Source organism: Procambarus clarkii, chromosome 10 (genome assembly GCF_040958095.1).
Source record: "Procambarus clarkii isolate CNS0578487 chromosome 10, FALCON_Pclarkii_2.0, whole genome shotgun sequence".
NCBI classification, from domain to species: domain Eukaryota; kingdom Metazoa; phylum Arthropoda; class Malacostraca; order Decapoda; family Cambaridae; genus Procambarus; species Procambarus clarkii.
Genome location: NC_091159.1, coordinates 18,371,154 through 18,394,363, shown reverse-complemented (window position 1 = coordinate 18,394,363; position 23,210 = coordinate 18,371,154). Strand labels below are relative to the sequence as shown.

General features: G+C 52.0%; 1 protein-coding gene across 1 annotated transcript; it reads left to right on the top strand.

Annotated features, from left to right (window-relative positions):
- The first annotated feature begins 10,060 nt into the window (after positions 1 to 10,060).
- On the top strand, positions 10,061 to 12,040 carry LOC123747965 (micronuclear linker histone polyprotein-like). The gene is made up of 3 exons (XM_069322189.1): positions 10,061 to 10,270; positions 10,557 to 11,091; positions 11,214 to 12,040. Exons 1-3 carry the CDS (start codon positions 10,061 to 10,063, stop codon positions 12,038 to 12,040), a joined length of 1,572 nt encoding a protein of 523 aa, XP_069178290.1.
- Positions 12,041 to 23,210: the final 11,170 nt, after the last annotated feature.

Genomic DNA, 23,210 nt, shown 5'->3' with positions numbered 1-23,210 from the left:
GACTGAGTGAGAAGTTACTCATCAACACCTGCTTATATTACTCACCTGCAGACTGTGAGTGAGAAGTTACTCATCAACACCTGCTTATATTACTCACCTGCAGACTGTGAGTGAGAAGTTACTCATCAACACCTGCTTATATTACTCACCTGCAGACTGTGAGTGAGAAGTTACTCATCAACACCTGCTTATATTACTCACCTGCAGACTGTGAGTGGGAAGTTACTCATCAACACCTGCTTATATTACTCACCTGCAGACTGAGTGAGAAGTTACTCATCAACACCTGCTTATATTACTCACCTGCAGACTGAGTGAGAAGTTACTCCTCAACACATGCTTATATTACTCACCTGCAGACTGTGAGTGAGAAGTTACTCCTCAACACATGCTTATATTACTCACCTGCAGACTGAGTGAGAAGTTACTCATCAACACCTGCTTATATTACTCACCTGCAGACTGAGTGAGAAGTTACTCATCAACACCTGCTTATATTACTCACCTGCAGACTGAGTGAGAAGTTACTCATCAACACCTGCTTATATTACTCACCTGCAGACTGAGTGAGAAGTTACTCATCAACACCTGCTTATATTACTCACCTGCAGACTGTGAGTGAGAAGTTACTCCTCAACACCTGCTTATATTACTCACCTGCAGACTGTGAGTGAGAAGTTACTCCTCAACACCTGCTTATATTACTCACCTGCAGACTGTGAGTGAGAAGTTACTCCTCAACACCTGCTTATATTACTCACCTGCAGACTGTGAGTGAGAAGTTACTCCTCAACACCGCTTATATTACTCACCTGCAGACTGAGTGAGAAGTTACTCATCAACACCTGCTTATATTACTCACCTGCAGACTGTGAGTGAGAAGTTACTCCTCAACACCTGCTTATATTACTCACCTGCAGACTGAGTGAGAAGTTACTCATCAACACCTGCTTATATTACTCACCTGCAGACTGTGAGTGAGAAGTTACTCATCAACACCTGCTTATATTACTCACCTGCAGACTGTGAGTGAGAAGTTACTCCTCAACACCTGCTTATATTACTCACCTGCAGACTGAGTGAGAAGTTACTCATCAACACCTGCTTATATTACTCACCTGCAGACTGTGAGTGAGAAGTTACTCCTCAACACCTGCTTATATTACTCACCTGCAGACTGAGTGAGAAGTTACTCATCAACACCTGCTTATATTACTCACCTGCAGACTGTGAGTGAGAAGTTACTCATCAACACCTGCTTATATTACTCACCTGCAGACTGTGAGTGAGAAGTTACTCATCAACACCTGCTTATATTACTCACCTGCAGACTGTGAGTGAGAAGTTACTCATCAACACCTGCTTATATTACTCACCTGCAGACAAAAAAACTGACAAAAGAATAGAGGAGTTAGGGGACAGATGTGTAATCTGCATGTTTTTAATAATGCCACAACACTGTTGTGTTATGGGGAGAGGTCTGGTGCTCCCTGTGGTGGGGGGAGAGATGACAGTCACCCCACTCTCACCCCCACCCACACACCAACCACTACCACACAACAGCCCCCAGGTCCCCCACCACCACACAACAGCCCCCAGGTCCCACCACCACACAACAGCCCCCAGGTCCCCCACCACACAACAGACCCCAGGTCCCCCACCACCACACAACAGCTCCCAGGTCCCCACCACCACACAACAGCCCCCAGGTCTCCCCCACCACCACACAACAGCCCCCAGGTCCCCACCACCACACAATAGCCCCCAGGTCCCCCCACCACCACACAACAGCCCCCAGGTCCCCACCACCACAGAACAGCCCCCAGTTCCCCCCCCACCACCACACAACAGCCCCCAGGTCCCCCCACCACCACACAACAGCCCCCAGGTCCCCCCACTACTAAACAGCCCCCAGGTCCCCCCACCACCACACAACAGCCCCCAGGTCCCCCCACCACCACACAATAGCCCCCAGGTCCCCCCACCACCACACAACAGCTCCCAGGTCCCCCCACCACCACACAACAGCCCCCAGGTCCCCCCACCACCACACAATAGCCCCCAGGTCCCCCCACCACCACACAACAGCTCCCAGGTCCCCCCACCACCACACAACAGCCCCCAGGTTCCCCCACCACCACACAATAGGCCCCAGGTTCCCCCACCACCACACAACAGCCCCCAGATCCCCCCACCACACAACAGCCCCCAGGTCCCCCCACCACACAACAGCCCCCAGGTCCCCCCCCCCCACCACACAACAGCCCCAAGGTCCCCCCACCACCACACAATAGCCCCCAGGTCCCCCCACCACCACACAACAGCTCCCAGGTCCCCCCACCACCACACAACAGCTCCCAGGTCCCCCCACCACACAACAGCCCCCAGGTCCCCCCCCCAACGCTGGGACACAGACGGTGCACTTACTCTTGGTTCACTATTCATACATGTTTTATTGTTGTTGAGAGAGAGAGAGAATTCCGGGCGGCTCACCCCTCCCCCCTCCTCCAGCCCCCACCCCCCCCCTTCTCCGGTGCCCACAACACAAACACCCTTACCACCCGCCCCCTTTCATCAGGACCCCTTCTTCCCCCCCCCCTCCCCCAGGTCACCACAAATACCCCCCGCCCCCCACCCGCCCCCCACCGCCCCCCTCTGGAAATTAATGGATATTGATTGCGGTAGTTTTACTGTTGTGTGTGTGTTGTGTCATCAAAAAAAGCTTAAAAGGGTTTTATTTTTAAATGGAAGAGAAGAGGGAGTGAGTAGCGGCCTGATTAAGTTTTTCCCGGTGTCTTCCGTTTCTGGGGTGTAGGGGGGGCTGGGTGTAGAGGGGGGGCCTGGGTGTAGAGGGGGCCTGGGTGTAGAGGGGGACCTGGGTGTAGAGGTGGCCTGGGTGTAGAGGGGGCCTGGGTGTAGAGGGGGCCTGGGTGTAGAGGGGGGCCTGGGTGTAGAGGGGGGCCTGGGTGTAGAGGGGGGCCTGGTGTAGAGGGGGGCCTGGGTGTAGAGGGCCTGGGTGTAGAAAGGGCCTGGGTGTAGATGGGGCCTGGGTGTAGAGGTGGCCTGGGTGTAGAGGTGGACTGGGTGTAGAGGGGGGCCTGGGTGTAGAGGTGGCCTGGGTGTAGAGGGGGGCCTGGGTGTAGAGGGGAGGCCTGGGTGTAGAGGGGCCTGGGTGTAGAGGGGGGCCTGGGTGTAGAGGGGGGCCTGGGTGTAGAGGGGGGCCTGGGTGTAGAGGGGGCCTGGGTGTAGAGGGGGCCTGGGTGTAGAGGTGGCCTGGGTGTAGAGGTGGCCTGGGTGTAGAGGTGGCCTGGATGTAGAGGTGGCCTGGGTATAGAGGTGGCCTGGGTGTAGAGGGGCCTAGGTGTAAAGGTGGCCTGGGTGTAGAGGTGGCCTGGGTGTAGAGGGGGGCCTGGGTGTAGAGGTGGCCCGGGTGTAGAGGTGGCCTGGGTGTAGAGGTGGCCTGGGTGTAGAGGTGGCCTGGGTGTAAAGGTGGCCTGGGTGAAGAGGGGCCTAGGTGTAGAGGTGGCCTGGGTGTAGAGAGGCCTAGGTGTAGAGGTGGCCTGGGTGTAGAGGTGGCCTGGGTGTAGAGGGGGGCCTGGGTGTGGAGGGGGGCCTGGGTGTAGAGGGGGGCCAGGGTGTAGAGGGGGGCCTGGGTGTAGAGGGGGGCCTGGGTGTAGAAGGGGTCTGGGTGTAGAGGGGGTCTGGGTGTAGAGGGGGGTCTGGGTGTAGAGGTAGCCTGGGTGTAGTGGTGGCCTGGGTGTAGAGGGGGGCCCTGGGTGTAGAGGTGGCCTGGGTGTAGAGGGGGGGCCTGGGTGTAGAGGGGGCCTGAGTGTAGAGGTGGCCTGGGTGTAAAGGTGGCCTGGGTGTAAAGGTGGCCTGGGTGTAGAGGTGGCCTGGGTGTAGAGGTGGCCTGGGTGTAGAGGGGGGGGCCTGGGTGTAGAGGTGGCCTGGGTGTAGAGGGGCCGAGGTGTAGAGGGGGGGCTGGGTGTAGAGGTGGCCTGGGTGTAGAGGGGTGCCCTGGGTGTAGAGGGGGCCTGGGTGTAGAGGTGGTCTGGGTGTAGAGGGGGGCCTGGGTGTAGAGGTGGCATGGGTGTAGAGGTGGCCTGGGTGTAGAGGGGGGCCTGGGTGTAGAGGTGGCATGGGTGTAGAGGGGGTCTGGGTGTAGAGGGGGGCCTGGGTGTAGAGGGGCGCCTCGGTGTAGAAGGGGTCTGGGTGTAGAGGGGGCCTGGGTGTAGAGGTGGCTTGGGGTAGAGGTGGTCTGGGTGTAGAGGGGGGTCTGGGTGTAGAGGTGGCATGGGTGTAGAGGTGGCCTGGATGTAGAGGTGGCCTGGGTGTAGAGGTGGCCTGGGTGTAGAGGGGCCTAGGTGTAGAGGGGGGCCTGGGTGTAGAAGTGGCCTGGGTGTAGAGGTGGCCTGGGTGTAGAGGTGGCCTGGGTGTAGATGGGGGCCAGGGTGTAGAGGGGTGCCTACTTGTATTGGGGGCCAGGGTGTATTGGGGGTCTGGGTGTTGAGGGGGGCCCTGGGTGTATTGGGGGCCTGGGTGTATTGGGGGCCTGGGTGTAGAGGGGGCCTGGGTGTAGAGGGGGGCCTGGGTGAAGAGGGGGCCTGGGTGTAGAGGGGGCCTGGGTGTAGAGTAGCCTGGGTGTAGAGGGGGGGCCTGGGTGTAGAGGTGGCCCTGGGTGTAGAGGGGGCCTGGGTGTAGATGGGGGCCAGGGTGTAGAGGGGGCCCTGGGTGTATTGGGGGCCTGGGTGTTGAGGGGGGCTCTGGGTGTATTGGGGGCCTGGGTTTATTGGGGGCCTGGGTGTAGAGGGGGGCCTGGGTGTATTGGGGGCCTGGGTGTATTAGGGGCCTGGGTGTATTAGGGTGGCCCTGGGAGTATTGGGGGCCTGGGTGTATTGGGGGGCCTGAGTGTATTGGGGGCCCTGGGTGTATTGGGGGCCTGGGTGTATTGGGGGCTCTGGGTGTATTGGGGGCCTGGGTGTATATTGGGGGCCTGGGTGTATATTGGGGGCCTGGGTGTATATTGGGGGCCAGGGTGTATATTGGGGGCCAGGGTGTATTGGGGGCCTGGGTGTATTGGGGGCCTGGGTGTATTGGGGACCTGGGTGTAGAGGGGGGCCCTGGGTGTATTGGGGGCCTGGGTGTTGAGGGGGGCCCTGGGTGTATTGGGGGCCTGGGTGTATATTGGGGGCCTGGGTGTATATTGGGGGCCAGGGTGTATTGGGGGCCTGGGTGTATTGGGGGCCTGGGTGTATTGGGGGCATGGGTGTATTGGGGGCATGGGTGTATTGGGGGCCTGGGTGTATTGGGAGCCTGGGTGTATTGGGTGCCTGGGTGTATTGGGGGCCAGGGTTTAGAGGGGGGCCTGGGTTTAGAGGGGGGCCTAGGTGTAGAGGGGGGCCTAGGTGTAGAGGGGGCCTAGGTGTAGAGGGGGCCTAGGTGTAGAGGCGGGACTGGGTGTAGAGGGAGGCCTGGGTGTAGAGGCGGTGCTGAGTGTAGAGGTGGCCATAGTGCAGGGGGGCCAGAGTGTAGAGGGGGCCAGAGTATAGAGGTGGCCATAGTGCAGGGGGGCCAGAGTGTAGAGGGGGCCAGAGTATAGAGGGGGCCATAGTGCAGGGGGGCCAGAGTGTAGAGGGGGCCAGAGTATAGAGGGGGCCATAGTGCAGGGGGGCCAGAGTGTAGAGGGGGCCAGAGTATAGAGGGGGCCAGAGTATAGAGGGGGTCATAGTGCAGGGGGGCCAGAGTGTAGAGGGGGCCAGAGTGTAGAGGGGGCCAGAGTATAGAGGGGGCCATAGTGCAGGGGGGCCAGAGTGTAGAGGGGGCCAGAGTATAGAGGGGGCCATAGTGCAGGGGGGCCAGAGTGTAGAGGGGGCCATAGTGCAGGGGGGCCAGAGTATAGAGGGGGCCATAGTGCAGGGGGGCCAGAGTGTAGAGGGGGCCAGAGTGTAGAGGGGGCCATAGTGCAGGGGGGGCCATAGTGTAGAGGGGGCGGCGTGCCCTAGGAAAGGTGGTGGTGAACAACAAATACGTTTAGTGTGTGGTTGTGACGGTGGACACCAGCAGGCGGGTATACTGCTCAATATTCCCCCCGGTGTTTGTGTTGGTCAGACTGGTGAGTACATGTGCCCCGGGGCCCAGTTAGTGTCCCACCTCACTCTTCCTGTGGCCCCGGGGCCCAGCCAGGGTCCCACCTCACTCTTCCTGTGGCCCCGGGGTCCAGCCAGGGTCCCACCTCACACTTCCTGTGGTCCCGGGGCCCAGCCAGGGTCCGACCTCACACTTCCTGTGGCCCCGGGGCCCAGTTAGTGTCCCACCTCACACTTCCTGTGGCCCCGGGGCCCAGCCAGGGTCCCACCTCACACTTCCTGTGGTCCCGGGGCCCAGCCAGGGTCCCACCTCACATTTCCTGTGGCCCCGGGGCCCAGCCAGGGTCCCACCTCACACTTCCTGTGGCCCCGGGGCCCAGCCAGGGTCCCTCCTCACACTTCCTGTGGCCCCGGGGCCCAGCCAGGGTCCCACCTCACACTTCCTGTGGCCCCGGGGCCCAGCCAGGGTCCCACCTCACTCTTCCTGTGGCCCCGGGGCCCAGCCAGGGTCCCACCTCACACTTCCTGTGGCCCCGGGGCCCAGCCAGGGTCCCACCTCACACTTCCTGTGGCCCCGGGGCCCAGCCAGGGTCCCACCTCACACTTCCTGTGGCCCCGGGGCCCAGCCAGGGTCCCACCTCACACTTCCTGTGGCCCCGGGGCCCAGCCAGGGTCCCACCTCACACTTCCTGTGGCCCCGGGGCCCAGCCAGGGTCCCACCTCACTCTTCCTGTGGCCCCGGGGCCCAGCCAGGGTCCCACCTCACACTTCCTGTGGTCCCGGGGCCCAGCCAGGGTCCGACCTCACACTTCCTGTGGCCCCGGGGCCCAGTTAGTGTCCCACCTCACACTTCCTGTGGCCCCGGGGCCCAGCCAGGGTCCCACCTCACACTTCCTGTGGTCCCGGGGCCCAGCCAGGGTCCCACCTCACATTTCCTGTGGCCCCGGGGCCCAGCCAGGGTCCCACCTCACACTTCCTGTGGCCCCGGGGCCCAGCCAGGGTCCCACCTCACACTTCCTGCGGCCCCGGGGCCCAGCCAGGGTCCCACCTCACACTTCCTGTGGCCCCGGGGCCCAGCCAGGGTCCCACCTCACACTTCCTGCGGCCCCGGGGCCCAGCCAGGGTCCCACCTCACACTTCCTGTGGCCCCGGGGCCCAGCCAGGGTCCCACCTCACACTTCCTGTGGCCCCGGGGCCCAGCCAGGGTCCCACCTCACACTTCCTGTGGCCCCGGGGCCCAGCCAGGGTCCCACCTCACACTTCCTGTGGCCCCGGGGCCCAGCCAGGGTCCCACCTCACAGTTCCTGTGGCCCCGGGGCCCAGCCAGGGTCCCACCTCACTCTTCCTGCGGCCCCGGGTCCCAGCCACGGTCCCACCTCACTCTTCCTGCGGCCCCGGGGCCCAGCCAGGGTCCCACCTCACTCTTCCTGCGGCCCCGGGTCCCAGCCACGGTCCCACCTCACTCTTCCTGCGGCCCCGGGGCCCAGCCAGGGTCCCACCTCACTCTTCCTGTGGCCCCGGGGCCCAGCCAGGGTCCCACCTCACTCTTCCTGCGGCCCCGGGTCCCAGCCACGGTCCCACCTCACTCTTCCTGCGGCCCCGGGGCCCAGCCAGGGTCCCACCTCACTCTTCCTGCGGCCCCGGGGCCCAGCCAGGGTCCCACCCGCCTCATGATATGTGTAATTCTTAAGAGTACCTGATCTGTCCATCAGGTCCATTTGACGGAAACAAATGGTCAGAGTTTCTTTTACTCTGATGCTCCTGCTACCTAGCAGTAAATAGGTACCTGGGAGTTAGACAGCTGCTAAGGGCTGCTTCCTCTGTGTGTGTGTGTGTGTGTGTGTGTGTGTGTGTGTGTGTGTGTATTCACCTAGTTGTGTTTGCGGGGGTTGAGCTTTGCTCTTTCGGCCCGCCTCTCAATTGTCAATCAACTGTTTTTCTAACTATTTTTTTTCCTCTCTCCTCCACACACACACTCACACCCCAAGAAGCAGCCCGTGACAGTTGACTAACTTCCAGGTACCTATTTACTGCTAGGTAACAGGGGCATTCAGGGTGAAAGAAACTTTGCCTATTTGTTTCTGCCTGGTGCGGGAATCGAACCCGCGCCACAGAATTAAGAGTCCTGTGCGCTATCCACCAGGCTACCAGGCCCAGAGGTGTGTGTGTGTGTGTGTACTCACCTAATTGTGCTTACGGGGGTTGAGCTCTGGCTCTTTGGTCCCGCCTCTCAACCGTCAATGAACAGGTGTATAGGTTCCTGAGCCTATTGGGCTCTATCATATCTACACTTGAAACTGTGTATGGAGTCAGCCTCCACCACATCACTGCCTAATGCATTCCATTTGTCAACCACTTTGATACTAAAAAAGTTTCTTTCTAATATCTCAATATAATATATAATGTGGTGTGTGTGTGTGTGTGTGTGTGTACGCATGTGTGTTCACCTAGTTGTGCTTGCGGGGATTGAGCTCTGCTCTTTCGGCCCGCCTCTCAACTGTCAATCACTCACCTGTTACTAGCTACTCATTTTTTCCACACACACACACACACACACACACACACACACACACACACACACACACACACACACACACACGCCCGCCCGCACCCACGCCCGCACGCACGGACGCAGATGAGCTGTATGAATTCTGGTAACAGTTTCCAAGAAGAGTCTCAAGGTTTGGTACACCAATGCTGATCGGGTATCCAATAAAGCAGATACAATAAAAGATGGCATCTTTTATACCTTATAAAAGTATCCGTGAAGCAGATCCAGACATAATTGCAATAGAAGAAACTAAAATAAATGACGTGATCTCAGATGCAATCTTTCCAGAGGAATACCAAGTGATAAGGAAAAAAAGGACACAGAGATCACTGCTAGTAAAGCGGAAATGAAAGGTTGAGGAACTAGAGAATTAGGGATATAATGGAAACACTAACTCCATACTTGGGATTCTGACAGCGGATGGGAGGAGGATTGTGATCTTGATAACCTACAATCCCCCATGAAACAGTAGACGGCCCAGGCAGGAATATGATGACAACAACAAGGCATGTATAGATGAACTGCAGAAGGCAGCAACAGCAGCTCACAGAATGAGAGCAGAACTGCTGGTCATGGGGGAACTAAGTCACATAGAGATCGACTGGGAATCAATGAATCCTCGTGGTGGGAAGGACACGTGGGGGGACAAAATTAGTGGAAGTTATAGACAGGAATTTCATAACACAACATGTGAAGGAAGACAAGTGAAAGAGGAGAGGATACACCAAGCCTATGAGACCTGATTTTCACCCAGATCGATGAAGACAATTAGAATTTGGAACATGAAATACCGCTAGGAGCCAGTGACCATTGTGTCCTAGTCTTTGACTAATTAATCAAACTTAAAATTGTGACCACGGAGCAAGAGGTCTGGAAAATAGTCAGCTAGGGAAGAGAATTACAGGAGATGGGAATATCTGGGAGAAGTGCTGTGGGAGGTAGAACTTAGAGGAAAAATAATGTGAGATATGACGACACATGAACATCAAAGGAGACCAAAGAACGTTTCATACCATCAGTAAGGGGAAAAAGGAGGAGGAATATAATAACCCATGGTTTAACAGTGTCAGGAAGCCAAAATGAGAAGCAAGAAGGAGTGGAAGAAGTACAGATGACAAAAGGACAGATGCAACAGAACTAGGAATGAACACAGGAGAGTATCGAATTTTTTTTAATTATAATATAATTCTCAATTATAATATAATTATGAGAAGTATATTGCGATTAAAGCAAAAAAAACAATATAAATTATTACATAGTCATATAAGAAGAAAAATGTCGGTGAACGACCACGTGACAAGACTAAGGAGAACAGAGGGGGCTCATACGGAAACCGACAAGGAAATCTGCGAGGCACTAAAATGCCAGTTTCCAAGAAGTGTTCACAACCGAGCCTGAGCAGCTGCCATTGTTAGAAGAGGAGATGAACCAAGATGAGAGACTATCAGATATAGAGGTGACAGCTGAGGAGGTAATGAAACAGATGACAACACTGGACGTAACTAAAGCAGTTGGACCAGACAATGTATCACCGTGGATACTAAAAGAGGCAGCACAGGCCCTCAGCGTGTCTCTGGCAAGGATCTTTAATGAGTCACTTATGACGGGAGAGTTACCCAGTGGCTGGAAGAAGGCAAATAATACCAGTTTTTAAGACAGGAGATTGAGAAAAGACACTTAACTCTACAAAGAACTTGAAAGAATAATCAGGTTAAGACTGCATGGCTTCACACTTAGGAGAACTTAATTCTTTAACACCAACATGGGTTCAGGGAAGGGACCTCTTACAGCTTGACCTGTAAAAAACTACAAATTATTTAATTTCCATTTCTTGTTAAGAGGTTTCAAGGTTTTAAGAGTTTTCTTTCAATAGTGTTCTACACTGTGTTCTCTTTACTTGATCTAATGTGTTGTCCTAGCAACAGTCGCTAGCTAACAGGAAGCAGGAGACTGGCAACAGTCGCCATCTAACAGGAAGCAAGAGACTATCAACAGTCACTAACAGGAAGCAAGAGACTGGTAACAGTCATCAACAGACAGGAAGCAAGAGACTGGCAACAGTCACTAACAGGAAGCAAGAGACTGGCAACAGTCGCCATCTAACAGGAAGCAAGAGACTATCAACAGTCACTAACAGGAAGCAGGAGACTGGCAACAGTCGCCAACAGACAGGAAGCAAGAGACTGGCAACAGTCACTAACAGGAAGCAGGAGACTGGTAACAGTCATCAACAGACAGGAAGCAAGAGACTGGCAACAGTCACTAACAGGAAGCAGGAGACTGGCAACAGTCGCCATCTAACAGGAAGCAAGAGACTATCAACAGTCACTAACAGGAAGCAAGAGACTGGTAACAGTCATCAACAGACAGGAAGCAAGAGACTGGCAACAGTCACCAACAGACAAGAAGCAAGAGACTGGCAACAGTCGCCAACAGACAGGAAGCAAGAGACTGGCAACAGTCGCTAGCTAACAGGAAGCAAGAGACTGGCAACAGTCACCAACAGACAGGAAGCAAGAGACTATCAACAGTCACCAACTAACAGGAAGCAAGAGACCGCCAACAGTCACCAACAGACAAGAAGCAAGAGACTGGTAACAGTCACCAACAGACAAGAAGCAAGAGACAGGCAACAGTCACCAACAGACAGGAAGCAAGAGACAGGCAACAGTCACCAACAGACAAGAAGCAAGAGACAGGCAACAGTCACCAACAGACAGGAAGCAAGAGACAGGCAACAGTCACCAACAGACAAGAAGCAAGAGACTGGCAACAGTCACCAACAGACAAGAAGCAAGAGACTGGCAACAGTCACCAACAGACAGGAAGCAAGAGGCAGGCAACAGTCACCAACAGACAGGAAGCAAGAGACAGGCAACAGTCACCAACAGACAAGAAGCAAGAGACAGGCAACAGTCACCAACAGACAGGAAGCAAGAGACAGGCAACAGTCACCAACAGACAAGAAGCAAGAGACTGGCAACAGTCACCAACAGACAAGAAGCAAGAGACTGGCAACAGTCACCAACAGACAGGAAGCAAGAGGCAGGCAACAGTCACCAACAGACAGGAAGCAAGAGACTGGCAACAGTCACCAACAGACAGGAAGCAAGAGACAGCCAACAGTCACCAACAGACAAGAAGCAAGAGACTGGCAACAGTCACCAACAGACAAGAAGCAAGAGACTGGCAACAGTCGCCAACAGACAGGAAGCAAGAGACTGGCAACAGTCGCCAACAGACAGGAAGCAAGAGACTGGCAACAGTCACCAGCAGACAGGAAGCAAGAGACCGCCAACAGTCACCAACAGACAGGAAGCAAGAGACAGGCAACAGTCACCAACAGACAGGAAGCAGGAGTGTCTGTCACGACGCCACTAAACCCACTCTTCATGTATATTAAAGTTCTCGAGTAAATTTACTTTCCTTGTCACTCGATCTTGAAGATGTTGAGAGTAAACTGCTCCTGACGTCACCTGGTCAGGGAGAAAATTACATCAACAAACAGGAGCGAAATTAATCTCCTCTTCCACAACAATATGGCCAAGACGGTGTCTAGGAGACCAGCCCTCCACAACAATATGGCCAAGACAGTGTCTAGGAGACCAGCCCTCCACAACAATATGGCCAAGACAGGTGTACTAGGAGACCAGCCCTCCACAACAATATGGCCAAGACAGTGTCTAAGGAGACCAGCCCTCCACAACAATATGGCCAAGACAGGTGTCTAGGAGACCAGCCCTCCACAACAATATGGCCAAGACGGTGTCTAGGAGACCAGCCCTCCACAACAATATGGCCAAGACGGTGACTAGGAGACCAGCCCTCCACAACAATATGGCCAAGACGGTGTCTAGGAGACCAGCCCTCCACAACAATATGGCCAAGACGGTGTCTAGGAGACCGGCCCTCCACATCAATATGGCCAAGACGGTGTCTAGGAGACCAGCCCTCCACAACAATATGGCCAAGACGATGTCTAGGAGACCGGCCCTCCACAACAATATGGCCAAGACGGTGTCTAGGAGACCAGCCCTCTACAACAATATGGCCAAGACGGTGTCTAGGAGACCAGCCCTCCACAACAATATGGCCAAGACGGTGTCTAGGAGACCAGCCCTCCACAACAATATGGCCAAGACGGTGTCTAGAAGACCAGCCCTCCACAACAATATGGCCAAGACGGTGACTAGGAGACCAGCCCTCCACAACAATATGGCCAAGACAGTGTCTAGGAGACCAGCCCTCCACAACAATATGGCCAAGACGGTGTCTAGGAGACCAGCCCTCCACAACAATATGGCCAAGACGGTGTCTAGGAGACCAGCCCTCCACAACAATATGGCCAAGACGGTGACTAGGAGACCAGCCCTCCACAACAATATGGCCAAGACAGTGTCTAGGAGACCAGCCCTCCACAACAATATGGCCAAGACGGTGTCTAGGAGACCGGCCCTCCACAACAATATGGCCAAGACGGTGTCTAGGAGACCAGCCCTCCACAACAATATGGCCAAGACGGTGTCTAGGAGACCGGCCCTCCACAACAATATGGCCAAGACGGTGTCTAGGAGACCAGCCCTCCACAACAATATGGCCAAGACGGTGTCTAGGAGACCGGCCCTCCACAACAATATGGCCAAGATGGTGTCTAGGAGACCGTCTCTCCACAACAATATGGCCAAGACGGTGACTAGGAGACCAGCCCTCCACAACAATATGGCCAAGACGGTGCCTAGGAGACCGGCCCTCCACAACAATATGGCCAAGACGGTGACTAGGAGACCAGCCCTCCACAACAATATGGCCAAGACGGTGACTAGGAGACCAGCCCTCCACAACAATATGGCCAAGACGGTGACTAGGAGACCAGCCCTCCACAACAATATGGCCAAGACGGTGTCTAGGAGACCGGCCCTCCACATCAATATGGCCAAGACAGTGTTGCACAAATCTTGACACTGTAATATAATATTAAAGATATTAAAATATTCCTCTTGAACACTGAGTCATGAATTCGTCCGAACTTAACTTTCAGATAGTACTATACTGACTAGTTAGGAATTATTTAAAAATATTTAAAGCTAAGAAACAAAATTGAATATTGCTAGGCCTTGTATAGTACAAACATGTACTATACTAGGCCTCAGATATCGTGTATTAGGCCTAGGAAGGTTGGGTTAGGTTAGTTTGTAAAATGCAAAACAAGTAAAAATAGTTTTGCGGTTTGTCCAACTCAATAGTTCAAATATCTACTTTCTAATTGCGTTATACGTCGGTATATGTACTATCGTCCTCATCGTTACTATAACAACGACTTAAACAGTAGGATGGGCTGATATATTATATATATATATATATATATATATATATATATATATATATATATATATATATATATATATATATATATATATATTATACACAGCACCATCAAGGCATAATAGGGGGACTTTCGACAAGCCGACGGCTTCCTTTTCTCGTCGAGGCCACTAGTGTTAATGGCTCTCAGGTAAATTCAGGTATAAACTCAAGAGAGAGAGACTGTAGAGATAATGAATGTTGCATGTGTAACCTGTGCACCCTTGCAGGTGGAGGCGTGTATGAGAATGTATACGTGTTGCATTCTTGTATGAGGCGTGTATGAACATGTATAAGTGTTGTATTCGTGTATGAGAATGTATAAGTGTTGTATTCGTTTACCAAAGCGGTCCCACACGACTAATAAAGTATGTTGCAAGCGCTGTATAATTTTTTTGGACAAATCCCAGCTTAAGAGGCCTTAATAATAACTAACTTTGGCTGTCGAATATAATTCTCATAAACACAAAACACATTTTTTTTTTGGCTTTGCTGTGAGCATATTTCCAGCACCACCACCACCACCACCACCACCACCACCACCACCCTCCACCACCACCACCCTCCAGCACCACCACCACCCTCCAGCACCACCACCACCACCACCACCCTCCAGCACCACCACCACCACCACCACCCTCCAGCACCACCACCACCACCACCCTCCAGCACCACCACCCTCCAGCACCACCACCACCACCCTCCAGCACCACCACCACCACCACCCTCCAGCACCACCACCACCACCACCACCCTCCAGCACCACCACCCTCCAGCACCACCACCACCCTCCACCACCACCACCCTCCACCACCACCACCCTCCAGCACCACCACCCTCCACCACCACCACCCTCCAGCAGCACCACCACCACCACCCTCCAGCACCACCAACCTCCAGCACCACCACCACCACCCTCCAGCACCACCACCCTCCAGCACCACCACCACCACCACCCTCCAGCACCACCACCACCACCACCCTCCACCACCACCACCCTCCACCACCACCACCCTCCAGCATCACCACCCTCCACCACCACCACCCTCCAGCAGCACCACCACCACCACCCTCCAGCACCACCAACACCACCCTCCAGCACCACCACCACCCTCCAGCACCACCACCACCACCACCCTCTAGCACCACCACCACCACCACCCTCCAGCACCACCACCCTCCTCCACCACCACCACCACCACCACCCTCCAGCACCACCACCCTCCTCCACCACCACCACCACCACCCTCCAGCACCACCACCCTCCTCCACCACCACCACCACCCTCCAGCACCACCACCACCACCACTCTCCAGCACCACCACCCTCCACCACCACCACCCTCCAGCACCACCACCCTCCACCACCACCACCCTCCAGCAGCACCACCACCACCACCCTCCAGCACCACCAACACCACCCTCCAGCACCACCACCACCCTCCAGCACCACCACCACCACCACCCTCCTCCACCACCACCACCCTCCAGCACCACCACCACCCTCCAGCACCACCAACACCACCACCCTCCTCCACCACCACCACCACCACCACCCTCCAGCACCACCACCACCATCACCCTCCAACACCACCACCACCACCACTCTCCAGCACCACCACCACCACCCTCCAGCACCACCACCACCACCCACCAGCACCACCACCACCACCCACCAGCACCACCACCACCACCCACCAGCACCACCAACACCCACCAGCACCACCACCACCACCCACCAGCACCACCAACACCCACCAGCACCACCACCACCACCCACCAGCACCAGCACCACCACCCTCCAGCACCACCACCATCACCCTCCAGCACCACCACCATCACCCTCCAGCACCACCACCACCACCCTCCAGCACCACCACCATCAACACCCTCCAGCACCACCACCACCATCACCCTCCAGCACCACCACCACCACCCTCCAGCACCACCACCATCAACACCCTCCAGCACCACCACCACCCTCCAGCACCACCACCACCCTCCAGCACCAGCACCACCACCCTCCAGCACCACCACCACCACCCTCCAGCACCACCACCATCAACACCCTCCAGCACCACCACCACCATCACCCTCCAGCACCACCACCACCCTCCAGCACAACCACCACCACCACCACCCTCCAGCACAACCACCACCACCCTCCAGCAGTACCACCCTCCAACACCACCACCCTCCAGCACCACCACCCTCCAGCACCACCACCACCCTCCAGCACAACCACCACCACCACCACCACCCTCCAGCACAACCACCACCACCCTCCAGCAGTACCACCCTCCAACACCACCACCCTCCAGCACCACCACCCTCCAGCACCACCACCACCCTCCAGCACCAACACCACCACCACCCTCCAGCACCACCACCCTCCAGCAGTACCACCCTCCAACACCACCACCACCCTCCAGCACCACCACCCTCCAGCACCACCACCACCACCCTCCAGCACCACCACAACATCCTCCAGCACCACCACCACCACCCTCCAGCACCACCACCACCACCACCCTCTAGCACCACCACCACCACGACCCTCCAGCACCACCACAACCCTCCAGCACCACCACCACCCTCCAGCACCACCACCACCCTCCAGCACCACCACCACCACCACCCTCCAGCACCACCAACATCACCACCCTCCAGCACCACCACCACCACCACCTTCCAGCACCACCACCACCTTCCAGCACCACCACCACCCTCCAGCACCAGCACCACCACCACCCTCCAGCACCACCACCACCACCACCCTCCAGCACCACCACCACCACCACCCTCCAGCACCACCACCACCACCCTCCATCACCACCACCACCCTCCATCACCACCACCCTCCAGCACCACCACCCTCCATCACCACCACAACCCTCCATCACCACCACCACCACCCTCCAGCACCACCACCTTCCAGCACCACCACCACCCTCCAGCACCACCACCACCACCACCCTCCAGCACCACCACCACCACCACCCTCCAGCACCACCACCACCACCCTCCAACACCACCACCACCCTCCAGCTGTACAGTGTACAAGATACTTGCCTGCTCATGACATCAGCTTGTCCCAGGCGGTTCAGAAAGCGTCACCAACACGAGTGTAGAGACCATCACACCACTGTGCGCGAAGTGCCCACTAACCCCTTGGTTATTGTGGCAAACGATAGGCACACGTGCCAACAGTGGCACGCCAGCAAATTATACTGACTGGCGGTATGACTGCTCTCCCCCTTGATTCTTCAAACCCAACCCATTAAAAATAGCCGTAAAAATTCTTGGTTTACTCCTTCAGCTTTATGGCTGTTGACAAATGTCTGGCGCCAACTGGGCGGTTGTGAGGACCTGGGTGAGGTGGGAGGACACGTCCTGAAGCCTCATAGACCTGGTATACGTGTGAGTGTTTGAATAGTGATAGAAGTCAACGGTTGGCATTGGCTTCGCTCTGCTTATAGTTGTCTTCTGTTGGTTATGTGTTAACGCTGGATGTCTGGTGATAACTGTACCTACGTTGTTTACTGACTCAGAGAATATTTGTTACCTTAACTGTAAATATTGGAGTCATATAGTAGTGAATGGCTAATCACATATGGTAGTGATTGCCTAATCACTACTACATTATTAAACTTACCTTATTTAGCAAATGTAGCCTTTTATGAGTGTTCAGAATAGGTCAACCAGCACAGTTAAAATGTGTTCAAGTGAAGGAATCAGCAACAGAGATGTTAAAGATTCGTGGCTCAGCCCGTTCTCCAAACAAAGACCCAAAAGTGATTCCATGCACAACCCGTTCTCGCATACAAAGATCCAAGCTCTTTAATCCACCCGCCAAACCCCAGCTGTTTATGAATGTAAGGCGGTTTACACACGACTCACAACTGATGACGTCCGAACACTTCCGGAACAAGTGCTGCGCCTACGTCCTCTGTTCGAACCCCAACTCTATAAATGCTTCACCCATGAACTTATAAATACAAATAATTACCAACAGAACCTAAACACCTAACCTAACCTAACCTACGCCAAACTATACATACAATTTTCATGTATAAGAATATTAATTTATACATGAGAACAAACCAATTTTTAGTGCACATTATGTTAAAATTGATGACTGCGTCTGGGAAGGACGGCCGCTGCTTTAAACAGCCTAGTGTGAGAACGGGTTGCATGCACCCGCCAAACCCCAGCTGTTTATGAATAAAAAACGGTTTACACGCGACTCACAACTGATGACGTCCGAACACTTCCGGAACAAGTGCTTCACTGACGACCTGTGTTCGAACCACAACGCTGTAAATGCTTCACCCACGTACTACAAATACAAATAATCGCCAACAGAACCTAAACACCTAACATAACCTATGCCTATATATGCACATTATGCTAATATATTATAATATTACTTTATATTTGAGAAAATTCCTGTTTTGAATGAATGTAAAAGTTTATGAATGCGTCTGTGGGGTCGACCGCTGGATGGAATGGACCTGAGTCGCGGACGGGTTGCGGGGCAAGAACGAGTCGGTAGGATCAGTAAGGGTGATAAAGCATTGTGCATCTTGCGTTTGGTGACACTAGTGCGCACGTCTTCCTCTGCGAAGCACCACCACCAAACTCTTCATCAATGCCTTTGTGATAAAAGTGAGCAGGAACAAATACAACACACTTCTCTACAAATCAACAAGAACAAATAGAACACATTTTTATTGCAAGGAAAAACAAATGGAGTCAAATGTTTTAATGAAATTTGTTTCAGGTCGTTCCAACTAATTTGCTGCTGGGTTTGAGATTTCAAAGATAATTGTTCAACATGGAAAACCACTCAGTGATGGGGGCCGCTGTATCAAAGCGTCACGGCTACAATGTCCTCCTTTCCTTTCTGATGCTTGTTCAGAAAAGAAAAATTTATTCAATGCATAAAAGATGTGCCAGTGAGGAGAAACACAGTAAAGGGGAGAATATTAACATTGGAGAGACACAGCACAACAGCTGACAGAAGATACGGGTTTATGTCAACTGTTTTCCTATTTGTTTTGTTGAGGGGAGTGATGATACGTCATCAGCGAGGCTATCAGCAATTTTGAACAGTTGATCTATGGGAAGATTTTGAAGGGGGAGTTGAAATATGGGGAGATTTTGAAGGGGGAGTTGAAATATGGGGAGATTTTGAAGCGGGAGTTGAAATATGGGAAGATTTTGAAGGGGAGTTGAAATATGGGAAGCAATGGTTAACTTGGAAGCGTTGCCTGAACCTACCACAGGGGTTGAAACATGCAAAGCAGTTAGTAACCTTAATTGATTAATTGACTATCTTGACCCTTTCAAAATTCAGTTACTGTGACAACTGGTGGGGCAACACCTCAGCATGACTGGTAAATAATTAGATTTTGAAAACGCTGTTTGCAAAATATGTTGGACATCCACCGGTAGGCTTTCATTGTATTGTACTTGAACGAGGTAAATTATTTGTACTCAGGACAACTTGTTTACAACAATGTTTGTTCGCTTAGTAAAGGTTTTGTACTTAAACGATTTGTTGAGTGTCTGGATAAAATTCGTCTGTTGTTTGACGAATGAAAAATGTTCTTGTCAAGAATTATCATGCCGTTGCATGGAATTGTAAATTAATGTTTATCACGGATTTCCTCCTCACATTTAAATGACTTCAACACCAAATTATTTGAATCTGGCGAAACGATGTTATCGAAATTAAAAGATCTGGCGACACTCACCAAAATTAACTTTGTGAATCTGAGAAACAGGAGGATTCTTTGTCCTATATTGATTAGGTTCAAAGTCGCAGCCTCCCACCTCGCAATATTTGCAAAATTTCCACTATAATATGTACAAAAATCCAAAATAAAACCTATCATGGCCTCCACAATTTTGAAGTCATGCATTCTGAATTTACCACATTACAGGGGTTTAAACCTCAGGATAATACAAAGTGTTTATTTGGAATGTTAATGAAATGCCGAATTGTCACCCATTTTAAATCGTAAAGAAACCATCAAAATATTTTGCAGAATCTGTTTATTAAAAAGTACATAAAAACAATTAATAATATGTATTATTATTTATTAACAACCAAAGGAATTTACAAACGGGAGCTCGTTATTAATGGATCGGATCTCAATTATCTTTATAAACAGATAATGAGTAATAAAGACAAGGGGGGTACCAAGCAGCACTACTACCCGTCCCCCGGGTGGGGGGGGGGTCGTCACCCCCCACTACTACCCATCCTGAGGGTGGGGGTCGTCACCCCCCACTACTACCCGTCCTGAGGGTGGGGGTCGTCACCCCCCACTACTACCCGTCCCCCGGGTGGGGGTCGTCACCCCCCACTACTACCCGTCCCCCGGGTGGGGGTCGTCACCCCCCCCTACTACTACCCGTTCAGCGGGCTTGGCCGTCTTAACAATGACTTGCACTTAACACTGTCCAATCCACTGGATAAACAGTCTTAATTATTGAACGTCAGAGGAGAGGTGAGTATGTAGACACCATCGTGCTGCCCACTCCCTCAATATTTGTGTCTAAGACGTGCAACTTCATAATTGCAATCACTGACATCAACTTATATCATAGTTGCTATGTTGAACGCAAATTTTACTGCAAAGTACCTATTAATAATCTTAACATTATGCTAAAATGTACTTATTAATAATCTGAAAATCATGCTACAATGTACCTATAAATAATTTTCAAATTTTACTATAATGTACCTATTATTATTATTATTCAAATTTTCCTACAATATTCATATTAATATTCTTCAGATTTTCCTATAAATTACCTTATAATTAATAATAATAATAATAATAATAATTTTTATTTAGGCAAAGGTACATACATAAAGAGATTTTACAAAGTTTGTTGGCTTTATAGATAAGAGCTAGTACATACAATGCCTAAAACCACTATTACGCAAAGCGTTTCGGGCAGAAATTATTTCTTAGATTAAGGACTTGCCCGAAATGCTGTATTAGTGGCTTTGTAAGAATATATAAACATCAATGTTATGTACTCTCACAAACCCAATGTACTTTCTTGTATAAATAAATAAATAAAACTAAGAAAAAACCCACCAGTAAGATACATGGATAATTGCCCATAAATTAGATGTTGTCTGTTGTCAAAACGGGAATCACTCAAATTATCCAGGGAGTTAAATTCTGAATCTTAGTGAATAAGCAGTGAAATATTAATTTAATCATGTAATAACTAATCAATTATTATGGAGGTATACTGCTGCATTAATTGTTAAAACATCTGACAATTGTTTTTGTTTTCTTTCCTCAGGTGAGTGTGGACTATTGGTTATCCAAATACAGCAGCGGCTTGGTAATACAATATTCAGTTTCTACACACTGCCGGACACCTCCTCAAGGTAGCGTGTCTGGGGGCTGTCTGGGACTGTCTGGGGGGGCTGCCTGGGGGGGCTGTCTGGGTGCTGTCTGGGGGCTGTCTGGGGGCTGTCTGGGACTGTCTGGGGGTTGTCTGGGGGCTGTCTGGGGGCTGTCTGTGGCTGTCAGCATGAAAAAGGTAATGTGGGGAAATCTACTGATGATGATTATTAATTCAATAAATTGTATTTAATTTGATTTATTACATATGAGCAGACTGTGTTTTATAATGTATTTTCCCCCATTAAACTTCCTTTCACACATTTTGGGGGAGTTCATATTTTAATCTTACCGTAATTAAACTGTAGATTTAATTGTTAAGGGGTTTAATGAAAATACTACTTGATTGCTAAGAATTCTGTAGCCTCAGCTGTTTTGTAGTGTGAGAACTGGTCATCCAGCATCGAACCTGGTCCGCCACATGTGGTCCGTCCTGGACAGGTATTAATGGCGACTGTGTAGTCCTTGTGTCCCAGCTCAACTAATGCATGTTGTGCTCACAATATACCTGGGAAACGTTACAACGTAACATCTGACATGAACAGATTATTCTTCAATTGTAGCAGATAAATGTGGTTAATTAGAGACTCTTATCTTTGTGGGTGGTGTTGCTCTGCCTTGTAATGATTGTGACGGGTTGTGGTATCGCAGCTATACTGAACCAAGATGGTATGGCTCTCCCGCACAATAATAATAAACCAAAATGCTGCTATTGGCCCTGCAGTGTGTAAGTCGCAGGTGGAAACAAATGAAAATCATCAAATAAATAATTAAACAATTTACTGAAATATTAATGAACATAAATGCCCCTGAAAATACTTGGCTATCATGTAATGCAAAAGTGAACAAGTTAGTATGACCTTAAATGTAAAAATAAACTACAGTGTAAACTAATGAATAAAAGTATAAAGATATACTGGTGTACTGAAGACAGCTACCATACCACCATGGCAGTCCAGCACACGACGTTGGTTGGAGGCAGACGACGGGTGAGACACGAAGGTGATCCTAGAGCACTAAGGTAGACACTAAGGCTAGACACTCCAGGGTTGTTGTTGTTAAAGATTTGCTACCTGGAACAAAGTTCCAAGTAGCACGGGCTATGGTGAGCCCAGTAACTCTCCAGGGAGGCGGCGCCCTTTATATAGTCCGGCGATGATAACTCATCCAGTGTCACCACAAGGTGGACCTCTGGTCAACTAGCAAACTGCTCGTTGTGACTGGCGGTGCCTTTGTGTTGAGCTGCACCACTGTCAGTTGAAGGCGGCTAACTGCTTGTTTGTGGGGGCAAACTACAGGTTAGCAGAGGCGCCTGGCTTGCCTCTGAGTCGTACCAGGCCGTGCCAGGCCCTGGCGGGTATGGAGAGGTGGCAGGACTGATGACTCATCTGGGCTGGTGTAGATGTATACTTCCAGTGCAGAGACATTGAAGGTGAAGGGAAAAGGCAGTTCCACTGCTATGCAGGGGATTCACGTGACATGATTAATGCTAGACACAAATAATTGGTCAATAAATCTGAGCTAATAGGAAATCCGAACTGTGGCACTTCCCTTATCCTGCGTCAAGTCTTGGCAACAAATAGTAACTATGTTTCTCTGTTGTAAGTCACACTGCGTTCTGTAACTTGAAGGAGTAGCAATCAACACTACACTTAAAGGCTGTGTGTCCTTGTTTACAATGGCTGCTCTTCTCTTCCCCCTGGACACGTCCAGAAATGGTTTGTTTTTTTTATTTCGAGAGAAGTGGCTTATTTTGTATATTTAACGATTGATTATC